Below are 24,272 nucleotides of genomic sequence, written 5' to 3' on the forward strand. Positions count from 1 at the left end.
ATTTGGAACACTTATCACAATTTTAACATTCACACAGATAAAGTGATACACATTTGAGTTTCTAGCATTAATAAATTGTGTAAAAATATATTGCATATATACACACACACATATATAAATTTGTTTCATTTTCCTGAAAAAGCCTAGTACAAACTAGTAGTATATAACTCACTTTCAAGTTTCTTTTAATTTACTTGTGTAAATATTTAATACTGGTATTATAAATTAATAAAAAATAAAGACCTGCAATCAGAATAGATTTTGCCTGGGCCTTACTTTCCACTGTTAGATTGGCCAGCATATGGTGAAATTTCATCAGCCAATGTTAGCTTTCTGTTTCTTTTGCCATTTTCAGGGCAATTCTAAAAGCCTCATTTTGCCTTTTAAAATTCCTCCCAACTCCCCTCACATTTGGGAGCAAATTAGTCAAGCTCCAGGACTGACACAGTTTCTTTGGCCTCCCTGAGGGCACGTCAGGAGAGGCTTTGGAGCGCGCAGACCAAAGGCTGCTCACCCCCTAGAGCAGAGGTCGACAACCGAAGGCCGATGGGCCAGAAGCGGCCCATGAGGGTGGCTTAACTGGCCCATGAGCCACCCCCAAACAGAGCCGCCTGCTCAGCGAGTCCCCACGTGCTGTGCTAAACCGGTGCGGCGTGGGAACTCTCTTCTGCGGCTCCAGAAATCGCTTCTGTGCATGCCCAGACGCCGGAAATTGCTTCTGCACAGGTGCGATTTTCAGGGTCTGGGCATGTGCAGACGTGATTTCCTGCACCGCGGACATGTGCAGATGTGATTTCCGGCGTTGCGCTGTGCAGGCCTGGCTCACAGAGGATCTCCGCGGGAGTGATCCTGCCCATACCTGGTAAGCCTTGCCAACCCCTGCCCTAGAGCATCCTGTGGGGGGGCCAACCGTGGTCCGGCAGCAGTGGTGGAGCACCAGGGAAGCCTCCAACTGCAAAGGCTCCCCCTGCTGGTGAATTCCGTAACATCCATCAGCCCCAGAGCTTAAGTCTGAAGTTACACCAGATGTTTTCCAAACTAGAAATTCTCAGTAACTGATCTCACTCCACGTTTACATAGGACTTTCATAATGTTTGAATCTCAGCGGGGACAACACGCATAATCTGGCAAAATGGGCACTATGTTAAAATGCATGGTTGCGTTTTAACATGTTACTATCATAACAGCTATGGGGGGGATCCAGTAAGAATTCACACTGCTAGAAGGGAATTAACCACCCGCTACGCTTGCATCCTGACAAAAATTGCACCTCCAAAAAGCATTCCCCCGAGAGCGGCTGCTGCTGGTGTACAAATCTATGCAGGCTTACTCAGCAAGACACACACCCTGTTTCATTTTGAGTGACTTCCAGAAAAAAACATGTCCTAGGGTGTTGCTCTAAGTTTGACTAGTTTGTGCTGGGCGGGGCCCACTGTGCTCAGAGCAGCCAAATGTTACGCCTTCTGAGATCTGAGAATACATTGTACAGGTTACCATTTCACTGGTTTTAATGCATGACGTGTCAATGAGGAAAAAGAAACAGGTGGAGTCCATGCCAGCTTTTATAATGCTGTCTAGTGTTCCGGGAGAGATAACAGCAAGTTCACCTTCTCCACCAGTAGCCAGCATATGATGCAGTTGCATCTCTAGGTAGCCAAAGGGAAGCAATTTGAAAGCAAACCATGTGTTGTCATATGCTGGGGTAGCCAATGTGGTACCTTCAACTCCCATTAGCGTCTCCCAGCACGGCAAATGGTCAGGGTAGGGAGTTATCCAATAACCCTTCCCTGGCCATATGCCAAAAATTTTTATATATATATTCAACAAAAAAGATAAGCCAAACCTGTGTTTCCTTAAATTGTGCAAAACAAAAAAGAGGCAACAAAACATGCTCACAGTATTAGTCAAAAATAGTTTTCAATATAAATATATAATCTTCCTCTTGTGCTTAAAGTACGTGGAAACATTTACATTTCAACAAGGATAAACTGATTTACTTATCCCTCTCCAGTTAACACAGCAGAGCAGGAGTTTTATAACTTGCTACCTTCCGAGAACCTTCTACATCTACACCTGACACAGAAACCGAGTTTGTTGCAGAAGACACACAAGCAGCTCCTAGGAGAGAGCCCTTGCTCTTGTTGGCCCTGGCTGGCCCAGCCTCCTGTGCCCCACTAAACCAGAAGTGACCCCAAAACACACCAGTTTCCCTTATGTTTAGCTATGAGTTGAGGGAGAAAGATGGCGATTGGAAGACAATGGTTAGGATCCAGTCTGAGGCTGTTACACTTATTTCAGTGGCACCAAAGTTCACCTAAATGCAGCTGCAAATTTATGCACACTTAACTGGGTGTACATCTGATAAAATTGAATGGGGTTAACTCCCAAGTAAACATTATTTAGGAGTAAGTCCCATTTAACTCAACAAGGCCTACCTCGGAGGAGACGTGCATGGTTACTCTAGATACAACCCAGAGGCGTGGATCTGTCACTGTAGGTTCTCCAGATGTTATGGACTATAACTTTAAAAGTACCATGCTGCCCTGGGCTGATGGGAATTGAAGTTCAGAACATCTGGAAAGCACAGGGTTTGGGAAGGCTGCCATAAGCTTCTGAGGAACATGCCCCCCCAACCCATGAACAAAGTTAGGGAAGAGGCGGCAGTGGTGGAACACATGTAATGGTTGACACACGTCTTTGCCAAGTGTGCCTAATGCACATTTCGTCTGCAAATATGACCGCCAAAACCTCATAGAACCACGTGATAAAATTGGCATGTGTTAGTTGTGAAATGGCTTCCATACACCAGTCATCTAATAGCTTAATAGCATTTGCACAGTGGATGTTTAGCATACAGGAAAAAGCAACAGCTGCATTTTGTGGTTCACATTTACCCTAATTATCAACTATACCCATATTCAATCTTTACTTTTAAAATACATACAAACCCATCTAACTTTAAAAATAACAGCAAGTTTCTACGCTCCTCCCTGCCAACTATTGTTTATTCATTTTAAATTTGATTTGAGTAAGTTTTGACTTGCACTGACGATTTTAAACATAACCAAGCCTTCCTTAAAAAAATGCAAAGACTGCAGCCAGAACCAGTTCCTTCCAGTGTCAAGACACTTCATAACAAAAATCATTAAGATTTTGGTCATGGTCCCCCAATCCCTGTGCCATTTCTGGAGCAGCCCTTCTGCCCTTTGCCAGTATCAGGATCTGTCCTTCACATGGATCACGCTCACACAATGCAAACCTGAGACCACTGAAATAAATGGACATTTTGTCATATGCCTCAACTTTTGTGGAGTTTATTTAGTATATATAACCCTGAAAAAGCTTGCCGCCATTTACATTTCACTTCTATGCATCCTGGCATCTTACAGACAATTCCAGGATAGACTTGAATATGTCTCCTGATGGGAGCACAGAACCAAAACTGCAATTTCAAGTCTATCTGGCTCTTCCTCAGAACTATTTGCCACAACCAACTGGCCATGGGCAGGGAAAGGACACACAAGGATTTCTGCACATCAAAATGATTGTGTGGCTGCTCTCAGACAGATGGTTGTGTCAGGAAGCAGAGATGGAACAGGGCTGCCAGCTCCTGAGGACCCAACCCTGGGTGGTTTTTTTTTGGGGGGGGGCAATGTTTAAAAAAGTCAGGGCCAAGCACAGAGTGACTTCATTGGCCGGATCTTTCTCCTCCTCCTCCTCCTGCCACAGAGGTGAAGGTGAGGAGAAGCAGCCCCCCGGGGGGCAGTGGCAGCAGGAGGAGCCACCAGCCATTGAAGCCACGCTGCCATCGCTTTCAGCTCCACACCTGGCTCTTCCCAATGTCCTGACATCGGGATGTTGCGCATGTGATGTTGCATGCGCAACGTCAGCCCTCCCAATCTCCCTCACAAGTTGGGGCTTCTGAGATGGAAGAGTTCATTCCCATGTCCAAACTGATGTGATCCATGCAGAATGGTAGATTGTTCCACCACACCTCCAATGTACAGCTCCACATTTATATCACACCAACAATTACATGAACTCTTGGTCATATGTCAACCAGTTCATATTCTCAGTATATTAAGCAGGTCTTGTAGATCTTTAAAAGCAGAACCACTGTTGTAGTTTCCCCTAGTTCTATCAATATCTGTTAGCCCATGACCCTAGTTTGCTAGGAACAGAACAGCTACGGGAAGTAATTTCCCTTTTAGCAAAATATACCCTGCTTTATTCATGGATTATTGCTTCCTTATCTTTAACTGTTCATAACACTGGAGAGAACAGAAATATACTTTGGCATCTTAAAGGTGTGAAAAAATCTATCTATTTACTGTTAGGAGGAGGGCATTTTCCTAACTAATGCAGGGATTGTTGTTGTTTAGTTGTTTAGTCGTGACCCCATGGACCAGGGCATGCCAGGCACTCCTGTCTTCCACTGCCTCCCGCAGTTTGGTCAAACTCATGCTGGTAGCTTCGAGAACACTGTCCAACCATCTTGTCCTCTGTCATCCCCTTCTCCTTGTGCCCTCCATCTTTCCCAACATCAGGGTCTTTTCCAGGGAGTCTTCTCTTCTCATGAGGTGGCCAAAATATTGGAGCCTCAGCTTCAGGATCTGTCCTTCCAGTGAGCACTCAGGGCTGATTTCCTTCAGAATGGATAGGTTTGATCTTCTTGCAGTCCATGGGACTCTCAAGAGTCTCCTCCAGCACCATAATTCAAAAGCATCAATTCTTTGGCGATCAGCCTTCTTTATGGTCCAGTTTCTAAAAGGTGTTAACTCAAGCCTCCATCTTGTAGTAGAGATATTGTGAATATCCATTCCTGCTTCGTTTGTGAAACCGACATGCTGGCTGTTGTGGAGAAGTGTCCTAACATACAGTAGGTATCATGGGAGCCTCTTTTGCTCTCACACATACACCAAAGTGGTGACTTGTGTGAACAGTTAAGCTAACTGTTGGGGGATACGGTGTACATAGTGGGCAACAATCAATCTGATCTATATTATCTTGCTTAGATAAATGTTAATGCTTTTAAATGGGCAGCATGACACAAATTTAAGCCACTTATGCACACAAGGTTTGGTGGGATAAGAGTGCTGGGGGGAAATTGACAACCAATGCGCCCCTTGGTTTCAGACAGTACATGGGTTGACAAGTCCCAAAAGTCCAGGACACAAATTTTCATGGCCCTCTAGTGGCTATGGTGGCTCATTTACCAGAAGTAATGTATTTCATGTTAAATCTGAAAGTATATACTCAATTCTGACCAAATTAAGACTCCTAGAGCAAAATATACATCAGGCAGCTTAGTTTGGTCAGAATCCAGGGCTTTTTAGACTGTCTACCCATGTACTGTCTGAAACCAAAGGGGTGCATTGGTTGCCAGATGTGAAATATATTGGCACTGTTTTCAGCTCTCCTACCCCGCCAAGTACTGATTTGGATCAGAATTTAAAACATACAAATACTGATTTAGAAAGTAGCCCGGTTTGCAATCCAAAATATGCCTAGCAGAGTAAGGTCCTCTGGGCATTTGGTTATTCACCCTGAGATGCCACCTGAACAGCAATACATAGTCAGAAAACAGAAGGAGACGAGGCCTTTCAGAGGGAGAAAAGGTCTTTTGGACTTCCAGTGAATTAAAGGTGCAAGGCAAGTACAGTGTACTCTACTCTCATTTTTAACCAAATGATGATCTAAGGAGGTATAGACTATGACAAGCCACTTACACGTAACTAAGATCTGTTCTAGGTAGTCTACCGATGTTTTTAACATTTATCACCCATACGCAAGTACTGTATTGCCAATTGCAGGCACACAGATACATCTTGGCTGCCACGACTGAGTAGCTAACAATCAACATTAAAAGTTCGCAATGCAAGCCTAACATACAAAAAAGGGGTGAGTGCTTGGGATAACCATGACCACAGTTTGCACATTTTCCTCCTTTTTGTGAAGTTTGAGACAGTGGCTTCTAAACCAATAGTGGCAGAACCTATCTATAGGCATGAAACACAAGTGTCCTTCGCAGCTGCACATGTAAGGCATAGGGAGACTTGAAGCAAGACACACTGTAGAGTACACTCAGGCACGAAGAGTTGAAAGTTTATTCCATAACAATATCCCACAAAGTAAACGGGAATTTCAAAAAATTCTGATTTAAGATACAGTAAGCCCACAACTTATGCAGGGGATGTGTTCTGGGGATCGTGCCTAAAGACAAAATCACTTATAGTCAAAACCCACTGATGGCTGGGATTGCCAAAGTCATTTTTCCTGGATCCTCACCCCCTTTCATTTATTCATTTTTGGCCATGCGTGTAAAGCTGAATGCACACAAGTTAAATGTGCCTAAGTTGTGGCTTACTGTATGTTGGGGGACAGGGTCAAACAGCGTAAGATGCTACTCCCTGGGGAAGCCCAAGGGAAACTGCTGGAAACTGAGACAGGAATGATAGTTTTATGTTTGGGAGACTTCAAAGTCATTTGCAAAGTAATCTCGTTTGGGAGGCTTAAGAATAAACTATATACACACACAAAAACAAAAGCATAGCTAAGAATCCCCCCTATAGAGGAAGCTAAAGCTTGGGATAGCATCTGCTTTGGACATTTAAAACGATGCAAGTTTGTTTCTTGGCATCTCCTTCTAAGAGGATCTTTGGGCAATGGTAGAAAATGCCACTTTCTGCCCGAGAGCTTACAGAGCTGCCTCCTGATCAAAGTAAACTGCTGTGGGCTGGAGTCCAAACTGACTGATGGTCTCCCTCAGGATAAGGCGACTTCATACATCAAGGTCTAAGGCAGAGTTGGTAATAAAAAGCTCCATTCTGGGCAGGGGCGGCTGGCCTGAGGCAAATCAGGAAGGTGCCACCCGGCTGGGTTGTGTGGCAGCATCCACAAAGCGGCGGCAAGAACGGTGGGTTCCAGCAAGATCTTGCAGAGCACACAAGGTCTGGTGAGATTTCTGCAAGGTCGCACTGGGAGCTGCCACTGCCGCAACGCCACTTCTCTAGCGGTGGCAGACATGGTGGAGAGTCTATGAGGGTGCCACCTCTTGGGGTTCTGCCACCTGAGGCAGCTGCCCTGATCCTGGGAAGGCAAGTGTCCCTGCTCTTCCCTGAGTCCTGCCCTTCTGCCTGAATTGCTATGCATGGGCTTAGGAGGCCAGATAAATTGCCCACCTTATTCTAGACTTGTTTCAGATGTCAATTAAACACAAAGGAAGTCAGGGGGAGGGTGCAGGTCAGTCAGATTCAGCCCACAGCTTCCAGTACAAATTCCAGTGACATGCACAGGAATGCAACAGGGGGGAAAGAAGATTGACTTGAGTCCATAAATTGTATGTCTATAAAATTGGAAGGGAAATTCAGGCAATAATCGGAAACTCATTGAGGGTCCCATATACATATGCAGCTGCACACATAGACAGCTGGGTTGCCTTCTTGGGTGAGGAATGGGCTGCCTTCTGGCCACATGGAGCCTTTTTCCAGGTCTCAGCAGATAACAAGGCAGTCTCAGTGTGCATGATGCTACAAAAGTGTGCACCCTTAAGAGGCTGTATAAAACTGCACGTATGCATATTTATATATACATAATATACCCTGGAGTGATTTACACATAGCAAAAAGAACACTATGTGCTTAATGTGATTTATTCAATCAGCAAATAATTGTAAACACATTGTGGTAGTAAAATAGCTTTTTTAAAAAACCTACATATACAGATCTCTATCATTTTCACATTTGGTGAATTGTTTCACATTTCCCCCTATTTATTCAAAAAGGGCCTGATGATACCCTATTGTATGGAAAGGAGATAACGAGAGCCGGCATCACCGCAAGTTTACAGTATGTTTTGCACTTAAATAAATACTTAGAGGGGGCAGAAGTCACTGACAAGGAATATACAGGGATGAGAGTAGCTGATGTGAGAATATTCCAAGTACACTGTTGCATGCAAACAGCGACTTAGGTTGCAACCCTATGCACGTTCACCCAGCAGCAAACCCCAAAGAACACAGTGGGACTTATTTTTGAGTAGACATGAATGGAATTGTGTTATTAGGTGACTGGACTGGAAGAAGTAGTCCTGTTTTCATAAACTGCGGTCTGATGCACGGACAGCCAGGCCTTGCTTCTTCTGACACAGCCTCCTCCTTTAGTGGCACAGTGGTAGAAAAAGGGATAGAAAAAGCCAGCAGTTTCAGAACAAGGAATGGGGAAAGGAAGAGAAACTGGGATGTCAGCAGAGCATGTCATTGTTTCACAAAACTGCTTGCTTTTTAGACATCCACGCTTCAATGGTGGCATCTCTTGTCTTTTTGTTTTAAAATAAATGAAAAATGAACATGGATCGCTCATTTTAAAAGTAGCTTTCCCTGGCTCTAGAAGGCCACCTGATATGTAATGCCTGCTCTAAAATCTTTTGATGAGAGTTCTGCAGTAGACTTTAGTGCTAAAGGAAGTTTCCATCAAAAGGAAAACTACTATTTGCCCAGAACATGGTGGCATTATTGTTACCTTAATCTCCTCCTTACAATGAGCAATCAGTGTGCATGGCCAATTCATGTGAGCAAATAGCTGCTAGGTTTTCAGACAAAAAATGTCCGAAAGAGACATGCTAGACTGGATCAACAAATCAGGTATCTTCCTGGTGTGCTTATCTGCTCATATTACATCAATGGAGTCTTTCACATCCACTGTGTTAATTAGCTGCCACTGGAGGACATAGCTGGATTTGTTCTGAATATTGTATTTAGTGTAATGAAGTTCTGTGTAATAACATGGGGTTCCCCATAAGCCTAGCCTCACTTTAAGCTTGACAAATGGGCTCCAGAGGGTCTGCATTAAAGTATTCAGTGCTCATTGTTCCATCAAAGCAAACAGCCCTATGATCAACACTCTAGACACTGAGCTTGTCCCCAGAAAGCAGATGGATATATAACTAATACCAACTATCACTATTTCAATACCAACAGGCCTGGCACACTCACAGACCCTTTCTGGCAACCACCAAAACCACCATCCTGCAAAAAACATGCCGAAAATTCTATAGACTTCCTTTTCCCCAAACCTGATAAAAAACAAAGGTTCCAGGCAAACAACGGCAGTGCTTAACAACATTATTATTTTGGATTCATGCTTGTAGTGCATGCTGAAGAATGCATGGTTGTAAGTCACAATAAATACCTTCCTTAACAATGAGGATAAAGACAACTGCAAATGACAGAAGGCCAGTGCTCGGACAAGGGCCAACTTCAAGGTGCTGGCCTGTGCGAAGGAACAGTCAGAGTTACTGTAAGCAAATCAGTGCAGCCAACTCTTTAGCGTTTACTGGGCCTGTTAAAGAGACAGCTATTAAGAATGGCAGTAAAATTGATCAATCTCTATTCTTCTACAGAGGAGATACAGCTGACCTGTATTCCACAGAAAACAAGACTGAGGACTCAACTGCTGGCAAACCTCCAAGTGAAGATTACAGCTATTATTTTACTGGATTGTAAGTTCAACACAGTATGGTATTTACTCAATAATAAAGACAGGACACATAAAAATCACCTTATTGACTAGACAGTTACTCTTCAGCATACACGCATAGAAATCTTTCAAATAAATAAATACATTACGTATGTTGTCCTTTTTCAGGAAATATGTTAATTATATCCTTTTTCTCACTTAAAAGAAGCAACATTTCAGCACTATTTAGACTGTGGCTCACTGGAACATGATGGTTGATGACATCATTTGTAAAACAACGAATCTGTATTTAATCTTTTCTACCTTTGTTTTCCATCAGCAAACAATCTGACAATTAAATTATGTCTGCTTTACACTGAGTGAACAAGAAAACAACAAATTTCCTTTATTCTGGAACTATTTAACCAACATAATGAATCAAAATGTTGTTTAAGGTAATGATCCAGACAAAGTAGATAATTTCAACTGGTAGTATTTCAAATAGATATTTGGGTGGGGGTTTGAACTGCCATATTTCATGTTTGTTGCAATCTTAAAGAAATAGTAATACATAACTTCAATGACACATAGTGTTTTGTTTTTTGTTTTTCTTTAAAGAAAATTTGCGGAGGCCAGGAGAGAGAGCTGCAATTTCCCTTTTCTTTGAGAACAGGGACAAGTGGAGTCTCAGTTTTCTACTAATGGAGGGGGAAAGTTGCTTTAAATTATTGTTTCTGCTCTTGTTCGCAAATGGTTGAAATCAATGTATTGGCTTTTACAGGATAGCACCTTTTCAAAAATAAAATAAAAGTCAATAGCCATTTAATTCCCTTCAGTTAAAGGCTGAATTCTTACGTTTGAGGTGCATCTGTTCCATATTAAGACATTGTTCAGTAACAAATAATCAAATTGAGCAATTGGATTCTTTTTAGCAAAGCTACTAGCACATGTCGCCTCCACTGTAGAAAAAAAGACAGCAGAACAAGACAGAGAATTAGGCATATAGGAATGTTTGCGATCTGCTACCAGTACAGACGAGGTGTGGTGAGAGAGCCCTTGGTGTGGTTTCTTGATCAAACTGCTCTGCTGCTTCCTTTTCACTGCCATAAAGCATGAGGAATGTAATGAAGTGGTGCTTCACTGCAAGAGTCTCAGTCGATGTCAAAAGTGGATCCTACAAGACAGCTTTCCAACATAGTCTTTTTGGCATTTACAGCAACAGGTGAGGCTCGTCTTGCTCACCCCTCACAGGTGAACCTTCTGGCTTTGAACCTTCAGGCTTACTTGCTTCCTTGCACTTTCTGATCGTATGTGCCAGCATGCTTATACCCAGATACATAGCCAGACGTATCCACCAGATCTTCACGTCCTGCTTTGCCTTTGCCTTTCCCAGTGGGATCAAATCTCTCTTTATGGGAACCAGTGAAACGTGTTGTGTCTGTAAGCCGTGAGACAGTTGGAGATGAAATGGCTTTCTATTAATGGGGAGAGAGAAAGACAGACAGAAGACAGCATTAACAATGTAAATAACACACACACACACACACACACACACACACACACACATACGTGCATGAATATATATGTAAATCAAGGTACTATAACTTCATGGTCCTGAGGACCTCTGTTCTGCTTTGCTTGTTCATTGCAGACCATCAACCATGACTGGCTCATGGGTTTTGGCTACCCTAAACAAGACAGAATGGGGGTTTTTAATGCTTGGTCAATAACTGGGATCAAATGAACCCTCACATTGCTGACAGGTTTTATTCAAATCCTCTATAGCTCCATGTTCCAGCAGTTCCTCAAGCATAATGAGATGTGAATTGCCATGTGATGTTTCAGCCGTCCTCCTAAATCTGGTGGTGGTGGTGGGGAAATGATGTTTATATTCTTAAGTTTTTTGGGGGAGTAAATTCTATCCGTGGTCTACATGAGCACTTCTAAAACATTTGATCAAACGGCAGTCAGCAGTTTTGCTGGTGCTTTCAAATACAGAAGGCAGTGCTTCTTGAAATGCCCACGTTGTTTGACAGCTGAACCACCCGTGATGTAAACATCCCAAGAGATTTAGCTCCTTAGAAGACCTGTGTCTAGAATCAATAGACCTCTGGGATGAGTTTTGAAACATAACCCAGCTTGCACCAAGAAATGGGTCAGGTGTCCTCTCTGTGGTCAAAGCATAGGCAGAAAACTACAGCAATGGTGCTTACCTTTAATGCCCTACTCAGCCTAAGACCTGGGTACCTGAAATAACAGCTGTGCCCACACTCACCTGCCCCTGTACCGAGGTCATTGTCTAAGGGTCTCCTCTAGCTCCCTCCACCACCCAAGGCAAGGTGACCAGAGACAGAGAGCTTTGTCAGTGGTGGCACCCCAAACCAGAGGGCCTGGGAAAATAAACACACATTTGCCAGATGCTGAACAGTTAACATTGTTGGCACCAGGCAAATGCATTTTTATCTGCACAGGCTTTTGAATATATTTTAATGTAATAATGGTTTTTAATGTTTATGTTTTATTTATGTCTTATCTTTCTTTTGTAAACTGCCCTGGATACCCTGAAAAGGGGTACTGTAAAAATCTTGACATTGTTCTTGTAAGTGTTATGTTCTTTACACTTTGAGGTATTCTTGACCTCTTGGCAACTATGTTGGAAAGCTCTCAACCCAATTTTAATTTATTCACCTTTACTTCCAAATGATGTCATCCTTGGGAATTTTTATTTCTGTGACTTTATTTGGAGAATTACAACAACAAAAAATAGATTGATACAACAAATTATGCAATCAATCCAAATGTGTTTTTTTAAAAATACATAGTGTCATCTATGTAGAATAAAATGAGTGATGAGATCTCTGTCTGAAAGGTCTTATCTAAAAATAGACAGAAAGGAAAGTGGGAGATGGAATTGTGTGAATAATATATTATTATTTCAGCAACAGCAACAGGTTAAATTACAGTAGGGTATTAGGACTGGACTTTAATGTGAACAGAGTTTGCTTCTACATCACTGCAGAGGATGGTGGGACACATTCTCAGTTCACAGGGAGAGCTGGCCACGTCTAAGCATGAATGTTTGGACAAGGAAACTACTTCCAGCTTGATAGCTAGACCTTAACCATCCTGCCCTAGGGGGAAGACTAACCTTCCTGAAGGGCTGGCCCAGAACGTTTTGCTGCTTGAGGCAAACCCCACTGCCACTGCACCCCACTGCAAGCATGTGCTGCTGCCTCCTCCTCGTCCTCCACGGACACATCATGCTGCTGCCACGCCCCTGCCTCCTCCACAATGGGTGTGCCCTGCCACCACGCGCACACCCCCTTGCCACTGCCACAGGGGATGGCTTTGGTGGTGGAGGTGTGGCAGCAGAGATGGAAGCACAGTTGCACAGGCAGAGGAGTCAGCAAGCGGCATGCTCCTTGGGCCCAGGTCTGCCGCCCGAGGTGTCTGCCTCACCTTGCCTCACGGGTGGGTCAGCCCTGCCTGCCTGTGTGGTACAGCTCGCCTTGCCACAGCATTTTCTTACTATCTGACCATCATATAGGAGGCTACTTCAAAGGTTTTTGAATTAAAGCACTGCATTTGTCTTCAGTGCATTTATGGGAGGTGACCATAGTCCAATATGTCCAGGCTGGCTCCCCTACAGCTTTCAGTACTGAAAAGGAAAGTCATTATTTGGGTTTAAAATAATTAACTTATTAAAAAACTTTTAAAAAATTCCCCTTTAGCATGTGGCAGAAATTTAAGAGGGATATCTGATACTTGAGCAAATGCTATTATTTTCACTGCGGACTGGTGCCAGTAGAGATTTTGCCAGTGCTGAGAAAACAGTAAGAGATGCAGGACCGACCTAGCCATGAGGCCAGGCGAGGCAACTGGCTTAGGAGGCAGGATCCATGGGGCAGCAGATACCATATATAAATCTTTAGTCCCCCCTTGTTCCCGATGTAGGATCTTCACTCATCCCTTCTTGCCCGGCCAGGGGGGGGAGCACCCTTTTGTGGTTTGCCTCAGATGCCAAAATGTCTTGGGCTTGCCCTAAAGACTGGGGATTCCTTCCAAATTGCTCCTAACTGAGTAAACATTGGGCTTTCCAAAGTCCACCCAAAGGCATGATGGAACATTGCCACGTCCTTTTTCAAAGCTGGTGGCTGCAAGCCTTCCTGGCCACCTCTTAGCACAAATCATTCTGGGAGACAGGATGATTGAACATTCTGCCTCTAAAGGCATCTACTTCAAAAGAAAAATGGAATTTGAGCTAGGAAAATCCATGGCTCTGCCGGACGTGCTCAAAAGAACCTTGGAGATAACAATTCAAATGGCGTAAGAGTTTCCATTCCTTTCTTTTTCACCGCTCATTGTGGATGCTGTGAAATTTATAGGTTGGATGGAAGAGTTCAAGTGCCAGCTGTTCTAAACTTGATTAATGTCCACCATGCTTTGCATATATATCAACCAAGGCATCAAAGAAACAGCAAAGGTCTCTGATACAACAGTGGGGTCAGCCTTTAAGAAACCACAGATTCAGTTCTTTGCAGTTTTCCTAATCCATAGCAATCAACCATGTACATGTCACATTATTCTTAAGTCAAATCTCAGCTTGTCCAGTAGCTGTGCAGTCAGAGGCCTCTGGTGGGAGTGCCTGCTTCACAGAAAACACTGTTCAAGATTGCATTTTGAATTTGGGGCACCTTTGTGTACACATCACGCTTTGAAGTCCACAGGTCCTAAGAGGCATTGACCACATTACATGAGTTAGGGGGATTCTATTCCCAGGCACTGGAACAGGTTGTCCTCCTTCATTGATCCATCTTAGGCTTTCATCATATTAAGTTCCACTGAGGTAAGGCGCAGAGCGTGGCCCTCCAGCTCAACCATCACCTCAGCAAACTTCTCAGCTTCAGTTCAATTTCTATAAAGTGCCATGGGTCTTCAACCAGGAATAATGGCACAGCTTTCTCCCAGTAGCGGATGGGGGTGGGTGGGTGGGCTGCCACGGCTTACCTAACCTCCAGTTGGTTGCTACCACTTACCAGGAGATGGAGTCAGTGGTGACATCAGTGCACTGGCTCAGCTCGGCTGGCATATTTGTACTGTGCCAACCTTTCTCCTCATCTACCGCCTGGTATGTCGCAGAAACACAACTGACCAGAGGTCAGGTGAGCAGTGGCAAACCACTGCTGCTTACTCCCCACACCATCACGGTATTTGGTAAGTGAGCCTTTGGTGCCCTTAAACCCATAATATTGTTGATAAAGCTAGTGTGAAAGAGGTAGTGCCACTGCTTACTTGGCAATGCCATGGGCTGGCGATGGCTCACCTGGCTCTGTTAATCTTCAGAATTAGCCCTGGATTTTGAGAGTAGAAGCAAGCAACTCATTTCCACAGTTAGGACTGGGCTGCAGTTTGGTGATCAAATACCCAGTGTGGCTTAGAATGTAACAGAATGTGCAGCCTTTGGGGGGTGGGGGATAGGTAAGCAAAGAAAGCCACAGTGATTGCCCCTTCGTACTTATATACAGTAGGTTACATGGAATTTGCCCCATCTTGGAAAGAGTTCAAAGTTCTCACTTTCCATTTAGCTGTATGTTGATGAGCACTATGCAGACTACAGCAAAAGTCTTTATACACGTGGCAAAGGGAAACTAAATGGCTGAAGTATTGTTCTAAAAAAAGGAATGATCAACTGACTAAGCTTGGGCAGCTCAATCTTTCCAAATCCAACTATTTGGAGACTGCACCATGCCCCCCTTGACATCACTGACAGCATATATATATATATATATACACACACACACACACACACACACACACGCCACTAAGCTTGGAGTAGAATGGGAAAGATGCAAGAGTGAAAGAGCTGATTTTATTCTCGCTGAAGACAGTCAGAAGCTGGCTTCATCCATTTCCACCCTTGCATCATTCACTCATTTAGCCACGATTCTAGATTGAGATAGGTAGCCATGTTGGTCTGACGCAGTTGAAATATTTTTTTTAAAAAAAATTGTGACTTCTGTTTCAGTGTATCTGAAAAAGTGTGCATGCACACAAAAGCTTATACCCAGAACAAACTTAGTTGGTCTCTAAGGTGCTACTGGACTATTTTTTTTATTTTTTATTTCATTTAGCCACATGTGGGGTGGGGGTGATATCTGCTGGTACAGTGGGAGCCACACGATGCCATGGTGCAGAGTGAAGGCTGCTATCTTTGTTCTGAACTGTTCCATGGCTCATATGCAAGTGGCATGTTATCAAAGTCCTACGACCCAGAAAGCCCACAATCTGAGAATTATGCAGTAGAAAAGACAGAATTTCTGTATTTTGCACATTTTAACTGAAAACAAGAAGAAGTTTCTAGCAGAAATCAAAATCTTTAAGCATTAGGTGAACAGGAATATTGGTCATTAGGCTACATCTCTTATGGAATGTTCTGGCTTCGCAAAAGCTGCCACAGAGAACATTAGAGTGAAACCAGATGAGCATCCTGCTGCGTTGATCAAAACTTCAGGACTCTTCTTGTGAGAGAAAATGAGAAGTCTATGATTTGAAGAGAGGCCTTAGAAAAGAATGTCAGAGTTACTGAGCATCAGGCTCCCATACCGTGACTCCAGCTATGACGGGGGCCTTCCCTTCAATGAGCTTGTGCATTTCTTGCACCGCTTCCTCGTTGCTCTTGTCTTTGAAACGCTTCTTGGACAGCTCCTGAAGTGCTTCCTTGAACTGCTCAAAAGTAATTGTCCTGGATTTCCCCCTAAAGCAGACAAAACAAAAATGGGAGATGTTACAGAAACATCTCAATGTACCTGTAAGAATTACTGCACAAACAATATTTACCATGTGGGCCACTAAATCTCCCGGTTTTCATGTACTATGCAACTCTTAACAGAACATCTAAACTTAGGTTTCGGCTCTAAAACAGTTTTACTGTCCCCACAGGTTGCCTTCAATGCTTTGGAGAAGTCGAAGATCCATTTGATGTCAGAAAGAGAGTAGATCGTGAGAGGCACCTCCCCCTTTGCTATCAATCTTTGTTATTAACAGTGTAGTGCCACTCTAGGAATACTTTGGGAAGACGTCGCTGCTCTGTTAATTTTCTCAAAACTGCAGGAGGCTCTAGGTCTTAGTATGGGAACAGGGGCAAGGGCAAGCGCACACAAACTCCACTCCACTGTCCCTCAGTCTGTGGGTTGCCCTTCAGAGGGAAAACATCAGTGCTCCAACTTCAGCTTCAAATTTGTATTCAAAAAGAACTTATTTTAGCTGTCTTAAATAGTATTACTATTTTAGTATTACTCTTGGATCATTCTTTTATCTTAACTACGTGCATGAATATTGGCCTTGATCTAGCTAAAGGCAATCGCAGGCCTTACAGTGAAACCCTATTCTTGTCCACTGAAAAATAAATTCCAGTGAGTTCAGTTCAATGGGGCTTACTGGTAAGAGACATAGGATTGTAACCTTGTCCAAAGGAACAAGCTTGTTGCAACTTTCTTAATCCCGTTGCTTTCAGTGGGACCTACAACACAATCTTATGGTGGTTTACTTAGAATTTAGTTCCGCAATGCTCAGTTGGAGGGCTTACTATAAAAAAATGAGAAGAAGATACTTAGGCACAAGGAACTTTAGTTGAATTGGGGCAACTGGCTTTTAAGAAAGTAAAATGGCAAGATGACAGCAATAAAAGAGGGTGCCAGGAGGTCTTTTGGGGAGACTTTTGATATGCAACAGAAATGGTCATATTGAGCATTTTGTGACCATTTTTTTAAGCAAACAGTGTTCACACAAAAAACATACAGGTCACACCTTTCCCATTCTGCTGTGTTCTTAAATTACAACGCATAAGGATAATTTTTTGTTGTGTCGTCACTGACTGCCAGGTAATTTATCCACCTGGAAATCTGCCCTGAGGCTAATCAAGTATCATCCCTGTTCTTGTGCAGATGCCAAGAGATCTGCGAGGAGCAGTTAAGTCATGACCTTGGTCTTAGAGCAATGACTTCAGCAGAGGAGCTGTGCCCCTGCTCTGTGCTGCAGCTACACAACTCTCCAACTTCACAGAGGAGTTTTAAAACCCCTGCTCTTCTCGCACCAAGGAGCCACACATGAGCTTGTCAAACTTGTTACACATTTTATTCAGTTAATCCATTACCAGCTACTGACAGTTATTTTAGCTGAGTTATTACTTTAGTAATCAGTCCTCTGTATATTCTCTTCCTTGTCATTTCTCTGGTTTCAATGGCTTTTGAAAAGTATCTGAAACATACTGCACTTCTCAGCTCAAAACTCAGGGGAAACCAGTCTGACTGCTCTGTATGTCCACTTACTCAACACACGTGGTTTTTCTCCACCCACAAACATAATGATCAGACCAGACTCATGCATAATGAACACTAAGCCAAACCATGGTTTCCTGCAAATGCATACAAACCCCTTTCCTTGGTCCTGCTGCTTCCATGCTTCCCACAGCTAAGCTGTGGTTCAGCTTATGGGCATACTGCTAAACCAATCTGTGCCATCCTTAGTCCATTTTCCTGGAAACTTAAAATAGCTCCCCTCCCTCTCTCCTCTACCCCGGAGTGGGAAGTTAAAAATAATAATAATAAATACTATTGTGGGGACTTCCAAATTGGCCTCACTTCCAAATGGTCTTACATCTCTCCTCACTCTCAGTAGGAATCTCCCTTCTCTGTGTGACTCTAACACGGTCACACAAATTCACAAACTGCTTCTCAGCCTTCCATGCTCTCCCCTCCCCAATGTTGTGGAGCTAAAATCCAACTCTCCTATAGGATGTGGAACTGAAGGTGAACTGAGGACAGGCAAAGGCTGAATACTCTGTTCCAGTTCTACACTTTCAGGGATTTGAAAGAGGCAGAATCTGCCTCAGGCTCAGAATTATTCGTCAATAGTCGTACCACATAGAAACACGAGCATAAGCCAGTTAGGCAGTGACTGCCTGACCTAATTACTCAGTTTCTAAGATAAATCCTAAAATATATTGAGCAATATCTTCACCAAATACTCACCATGGTTCTACATACATCTCTAATTTAGGGCAATTTATTTTACTCAAACTGGACTGAATGTTACATCACATAACAACACCCAGGTGTTTGGAGAACACTTAGGTTGTAAGTGGGCTATCCATTCAGGGAAGATGCTAATTCTAGTTCATTAAACCAACCTGTCTGAATTAAGGAGTGATTGCACATAACCTTGGCTAAAACCGAGTGGAAGAACATCTAGTGACTTGCTGGGAAGTAGAAAAGATAAAAGAAAACTGGATCATTTGCAGAGCAACCAGGTTAAGAAAAATACATCCAAGCGAGGCTTAATGCTATAGCTGAACAGAGTTTAATGTGAACAGAACTTTGCAAAGACCCTGGCAGATCAGTCCTGAGGTCTCCTGCTAATGCTTTTAAATTCAGGCTATTCTGTGTGATTTGTACAAATGAGAGAGAGAGAGAGGAGGAGGAGGAAGAGGAGAGTGGGAAAAAGAAGAAGATCACACCATTTTCATCAAAGTATTTTTATCTCTCAATATTATGTTTTCCTAAAATGCAGGTTTAAATGTTCAGAAAAACACACCATATAGTTCTGCAGCAGAAGGAACAAGAACTAGTATGACAGCGAGAAAGGCTCCAGCCTGGAAATGCTAGATCACATGTAGACTGCTTTTCAAAACAAAACAAAAAGGGCGAGAGCATTCGCCTGTGTTTTTTCCTTTAAAATAATGAATGGAACTAGAGAGCCAGTCAGAAACACAAAATTCAAATATAAGCTATTTAAGAAATGTACCACATTGTGAAGAAGAAATGGAAATACAGGAGAAAAGAAAACAAAAGCAATTATGGTGTAAAGAAAGTCTAAACCAAGCTTTGAGGATATAAACTCAGCGATAATGGTCAGTAGTTCTGACCAGAAAATGAAAATCAAGATGAAAAGCACCACAACACGACAAAATGAATAAAGCTGTGTGAATAAGAGAAATAAAACTGGGAAATTCTGAAGCTGTGGGGAAGATAGATTCCCCGCCCCCTCTTTCCCCTGGGAGAAAATTGTCATTTTAAGGGGGGGAAATCTATATATTCAACAGTCACATAAAAAGGTTTAGAGGTTATGGAATATGCTGCTTGGCATATAAAATATCATCCTCTGCACCAAATAATGTGTATGTCTGCATTATGATACATCCATGTATGACATTGTGCTGACACTGGCATATTAGTTAACCCTGTTAATTCTCTCTCTTAATTGGCTAAAAAGAAATATTCTTTATCTGTTTGCAGGGTGCTGGGCTAGGTTACCACCAGGCTTCCTTCCAATTCAGTCATTCCCTGTTTATGGTAATGGCTGCTAGTAGGGTAGTTTGGAGTGGTAAAATAGTTTGGGATGCTTGATGGCTTCAGTTGCATAGACTGCATAAATCTATTCCGGTGAAGAGGAAAAACTATGACTTCTAAGATGTCAGCTTGGAAAGCACTGTGAACAGGGCCTTTTCAGCTATGGCCCCCTCCCTCCCATTGGAACTCTCTTCCTAAGGATACCTACTGAATATCATCCTTGAATACTTTTAGGTAGTGGGTTACGTTTTTTATTCCGCTGGGCTTTTGATAGATTACTTTTTGGTCTTCTTTATGATGCTGAATCAATTTAGGCATTGCTTTCAGAATCTGTTTTCATCAGCTGATTCTTATTTTAGTTTAAATATTTATTTTAGTTCCTCCAGGTTAGAAATTAAAGTAATAAAACAGTCTAAAAAGATAGGCCACACCTCCTGCACTCAAACAGCAGCACCTTTCTCAACTGTGTTCAGATGTCAACTGTAATAATAGGAAATGCCTGGCCTCTGGGAAAATGGCAAAGTCTATATGGGTCAACAAGGGAAGCCAATTGCGCTAGATAACTGTACCTGCTTTGTAGGTATAGAAACCTCTACATAATTCTCATCCCAAACAACCCAGAGCCAATGCCAGAAGTCACCATGACCAATTTCAGTGCTAAATGAAGTCAGTTAGGATGAATGAGCAGCCTGAAGCTTTTGTAGGCAATTGTCTCCCCCCATGGCTAAGAGGGCCAGAAAAGCTGCCTTTAAGCAGAAGAGGTTTCCAGTGCTGGGGAGTAAAATATTACACATCCTAAATGGTAAATAAAAAATTAACAAAACAAGAATGTTGCTCCTATCACTCTCTGTGTGTTCACTGTGCCAGTGAGGGTCAGATGGCAAATCAACCATGACCTCTCTGTTATTTATTCATTTATATAAAGGTAAAGGTAAAGGGACCCCTGACCATTAGGTCCAGTTGCAGATGGCTCTGGAGTTGCAGCGCTCAACTCGCTTTACTGGCCAAGGGAGCCGGCAAACAGCTTCCAGGTCATGTGGCCAGCATTTTTTATTTATTTATTTATTTACGGCTATTAGCCCATAAAATATGTACAAACATAAAAAAACACAGAGACATAAAGACCGATATATCCGACAACAGAAGGTGAACACCACGATGCAAGGGTGGGTCATTGAGCAGAGCCAAATGACAGCTTGGGGCCAGGAGAGCTCCAAGGGACGGTTCACAGAAAAAGAAAAAAACTGAAGACGAGATCTGACATGCACTCTCATCATAACAGTCCGATTAGTTTTGGTGTTGTTGTTGTTTTTTGGTGGTTTTTGTGTGTGAGATAACCGCATTCAGGAATCTCGCCACCTGCAGAGTTACAGAAGGGTCTGTATCCTGCAAAAGCAGTGCGGCGTGTAACTCAACAGGCCTGCCAACCAAGCGCAGTAAAGCAGGACCCAGGAATTTAGTCCTGGCTATGCTATGTAGGGGACAGTTGAACATTATATGTGGAAGAGATTCAACAGTTTTCCCGTCACACACGCATAGCGGAGACACCAAACCCTTGGAAAATCTGTGGCTCAGCAGGTTCGATGAAAAGACATTGAACCTTGCACGAATAAATGCGAGTCGGTGTGGTACTGATGAAAGAGATGACATGTATGATGGAAGGCCAAGTGGTGGGGTTATTCCATGATACCTGGGGGAGCAGACACCCCCACCACTGGCGAGGTTGTGTTGATTTTCAATGTCTGCTAATCTTTGCTCAATAAGGCTTTTGGCTGAGCGTAAGTTCATCTTTAAGGAGTCCGCTGGGGAAATTCCGATGCTCAGAAGTTTGGCATGGATTTTTCCTACCCACGGATTGACAAAGACGTCCCGCCAGAGGCACTGAAAAAGATAATGGTCGGGAAGCCTATGCCAGCTGGACAGCCAATAGCCAAAGACTCGCTTCCAGATGACAGTCTCCAATGATGCAATCCTTAACTCCAGACGTATGGCTGCGTTGCTCACACACATGGGGAGTTTCAGAAGGCGACGGAGAAACTGATTCTGCAATGTCCCCAGTAATGTTAAATTGGACCCTGGGGCCCAAAGCGGGGCAGCATAACAGAGGGTGGAGACCACTTTTGCGTGGTATACCTTCAATGCAGAAGGGATGTGAGAGGCTCCGTCGGCCGCAAAAAATTGGAGTAGAGTATAAAGCATTGTTTTCCCTTTGTTTAGTAAATACTGTATCTGTGGCTTCCAGCTTAAATTGTAGTGAAAAAAGACTCCCAGGTATTTAAATTTGAAAACCTGTTCTAATTGGACTCCATCTAACTTCCAGCTGTAAGTTTTCCGAGACCTGGTGAAGACCAGGACTTTAGATTTCCCATAATTAATTGTCAAATGGTTGAGTTTGCAATAAGCCGCAAAAATCTTTAGAGCTCTGCATAAACCGACTCTAGAGTAGGAAAGGATCGCTGTATCGTCGGCATATAGGAGCAAAGGGCAGCGAAAATCAGCTAGGCGGGGGGCATGAATGTTGGCTTGAGACTCATTCAGAAAGAGCTTCATATCGCTAATAAACAAGTTGAAGAGGAGTGGGGCCAAAATGCAGCCTTGGCGCACACCTCTATTTATTGGGACCTCGTTGGATAGGTTTCCCGCCGGTGTGAGTCTCACTCTAGCCGACGACCCATGGTGTAATTGGGTTATAAGCCATAACAGCCTTCTATCTATGCCCCATCTCTCTAATTTCTTCCATAGGCAGTTTCTTGGGATACTGTCGAAGGCAGCCTTTAGGTCTATGAAAGCGACACATAGGCGCCCCCGACTCGGGGCAGAATATTTTCTGGCAAGATGATACATGATTACCATATGGTCCGAGGTCGAATAATTGTTCCTAAAGCCCGCTTGCTCATGGCCAATCAAATTTGAGTCGTTTGCCCAATGGGATAGCTTAGACAGCAAAAATTTTGCATAGATTTTCCCGATGATAGACAAAAGGCTGATGTTCCGATAGTTCTCCGGGTCAGCAGGGGGACCCTTTTTATGGACTGGCACGATCACGGCCTCCTTCCATGACCTGGGGATAATGTGGCCAGCATGACTAAGCTGCTTCTGGCGCATCAGAGCAGCACCACGGAAACGCTGTTTACCTTCCCGTCAGAACAGTACCTATTTATCTGCTTGCACTTTGACATGCTTTCAAACTGCTAGGTTGGCAGGAGCAGGGACCGAACAACGGGAGCTCACTCCATCGCGGGGATTCGAACCGCTGACCTTCTGATCGGCAAGTCCTAGGCTCTGTGGTTTAACCCACAGCGCCACCCGCGTCCCCTATTCATTTATATACTGCCCTTCATTTGAAGATTGCAGGGCGAACTACAAAACAAAAACACAAAATACGTAACATAACGAAAACAAACAAACAAACAAGCAAACCAATAACCCTCACCCACAAACACATTAAAAAAGTCATAGAATGTTAATCCGCTAAAGGCCTCGTTATGAAGGAAAGTTTTTGCCTGGCGCCTAAAGGTGTATAATGAAGATGCCAGGAGCGCCTCCTTGGGGGGAGCACACAAAGAAGGGCCTCAGATTAGGATCGCAGGGTCCAGTTTGCTTCTTATGGAGAGAGGCAGTCCTTGAGGTTTTAAGACTTTCATCAGTCAAAGCCAGCACTTTGAATGGCGGCCAGTGCAGTTGGGCCAGAATTGGTGCTATATGCTCAAACCATCTTGTCCCAGTAAGCAACCTGGTCAATGAATTTTGCACCAGCTGAAGTTTGTCAACCATCTTGCAGCTAAGAGGTGAACAGGCTACAGTAATACAATCTATGGGCTGCATTTCTTTGTAACTTATGAAACTGGCTTGGTTGCAACTGCTCTCACAACTGCTCTTTCTTTGCCTGCAAAGGCAAACGGCAGAGCCAGGAAACGACATCTGTATTTTGTCTGCCAATCAAGCTGAACAAGTATTCCAGTTCCAAATATGTAAGAGAAGGAAGCAGAGGCTGGCATTAAGGGAGTCACCCTCAAAGCTGCCCCCAACCCCCAGCCAAAGCTGTTTGGTTGGTAAATCACATTGTTGTGGCAGAAAAGAAAAGAAAAAGGAACCTAGCTGGCAGTTTGTCCCACCTCCTATAAAAGCCTGCAAACGGCTGTTGTCTTAAATTAAAGGGGCCCTGTGGACACACCAGCATGTTCAACAGAAACAGTGCTGGAAGGAATCTATCTGGAATATTAACCTCTAACCAAGAAAGGCCAATTTAGAATAACCAAGCAAAGCACTCCAACTAGTATGGAATGTGTTGTCACTCCAAGCAACAAAGAACTATGATATAAACAGACCACAGAAACATCCCCAAAAGTAAACACAAAGCAGAAAAAATTCTCCAAACCAAAAAGCATCAACAGCTGCTGTTTTCAATAATTTTCTGCTGCTTTATCGACTCACTATTTTGCACATGAGAGTGAAAAATGAAGAGGAGAAT

General features: G+C 43.3%; 1 protein-coding gene across 1 annotated transcript in view; it reads right to left on the reverse strand.

Moving 5' to 3' along the window:
- Window positions 1–9,553: 9,553 nt before the first annotated feature.
- The window catches only part of TPPP (tubulin polymerization promoting protein), a 53,075-nt gene continuing 38,356 nt past the window's right edge, over window positions 9,554–24,272 (reverse strand). The window contains exons 3-4 of the mRNA XM_053361495.1: window positions 16,059–16,209; window positions 9,554–10,930 (exon numbers count right to left, since the gene is read on the reverse strand). Of these exons, the coding sequence (XP_053217470.1) occupies window positions 10,736–10,930; window positions 16,059–16,209 (346 nt within the window). The 3' untranslated portion in view covers window positions 9,554–10,735. The remainder of the gene's footprint in view (window positions 10,931–16,058; window positions 16,210–24,272) is intronic.

The sequence above is a fragment of the Podarcis raffonei genome, chromosome 13, assembly GCF_027172205.1.
Source record: "Podarcis raffonei isolate rPodRaf1 chromosome 13, rPodRaf1.pri, whole genome shotgun sequence".
Taxonomy (NCBI): Eukaryota; Metazoa; Chordata; class Lepidosauria; order Squamata; family Lacertidae; genus Podarcis; species Podarcis raffonei.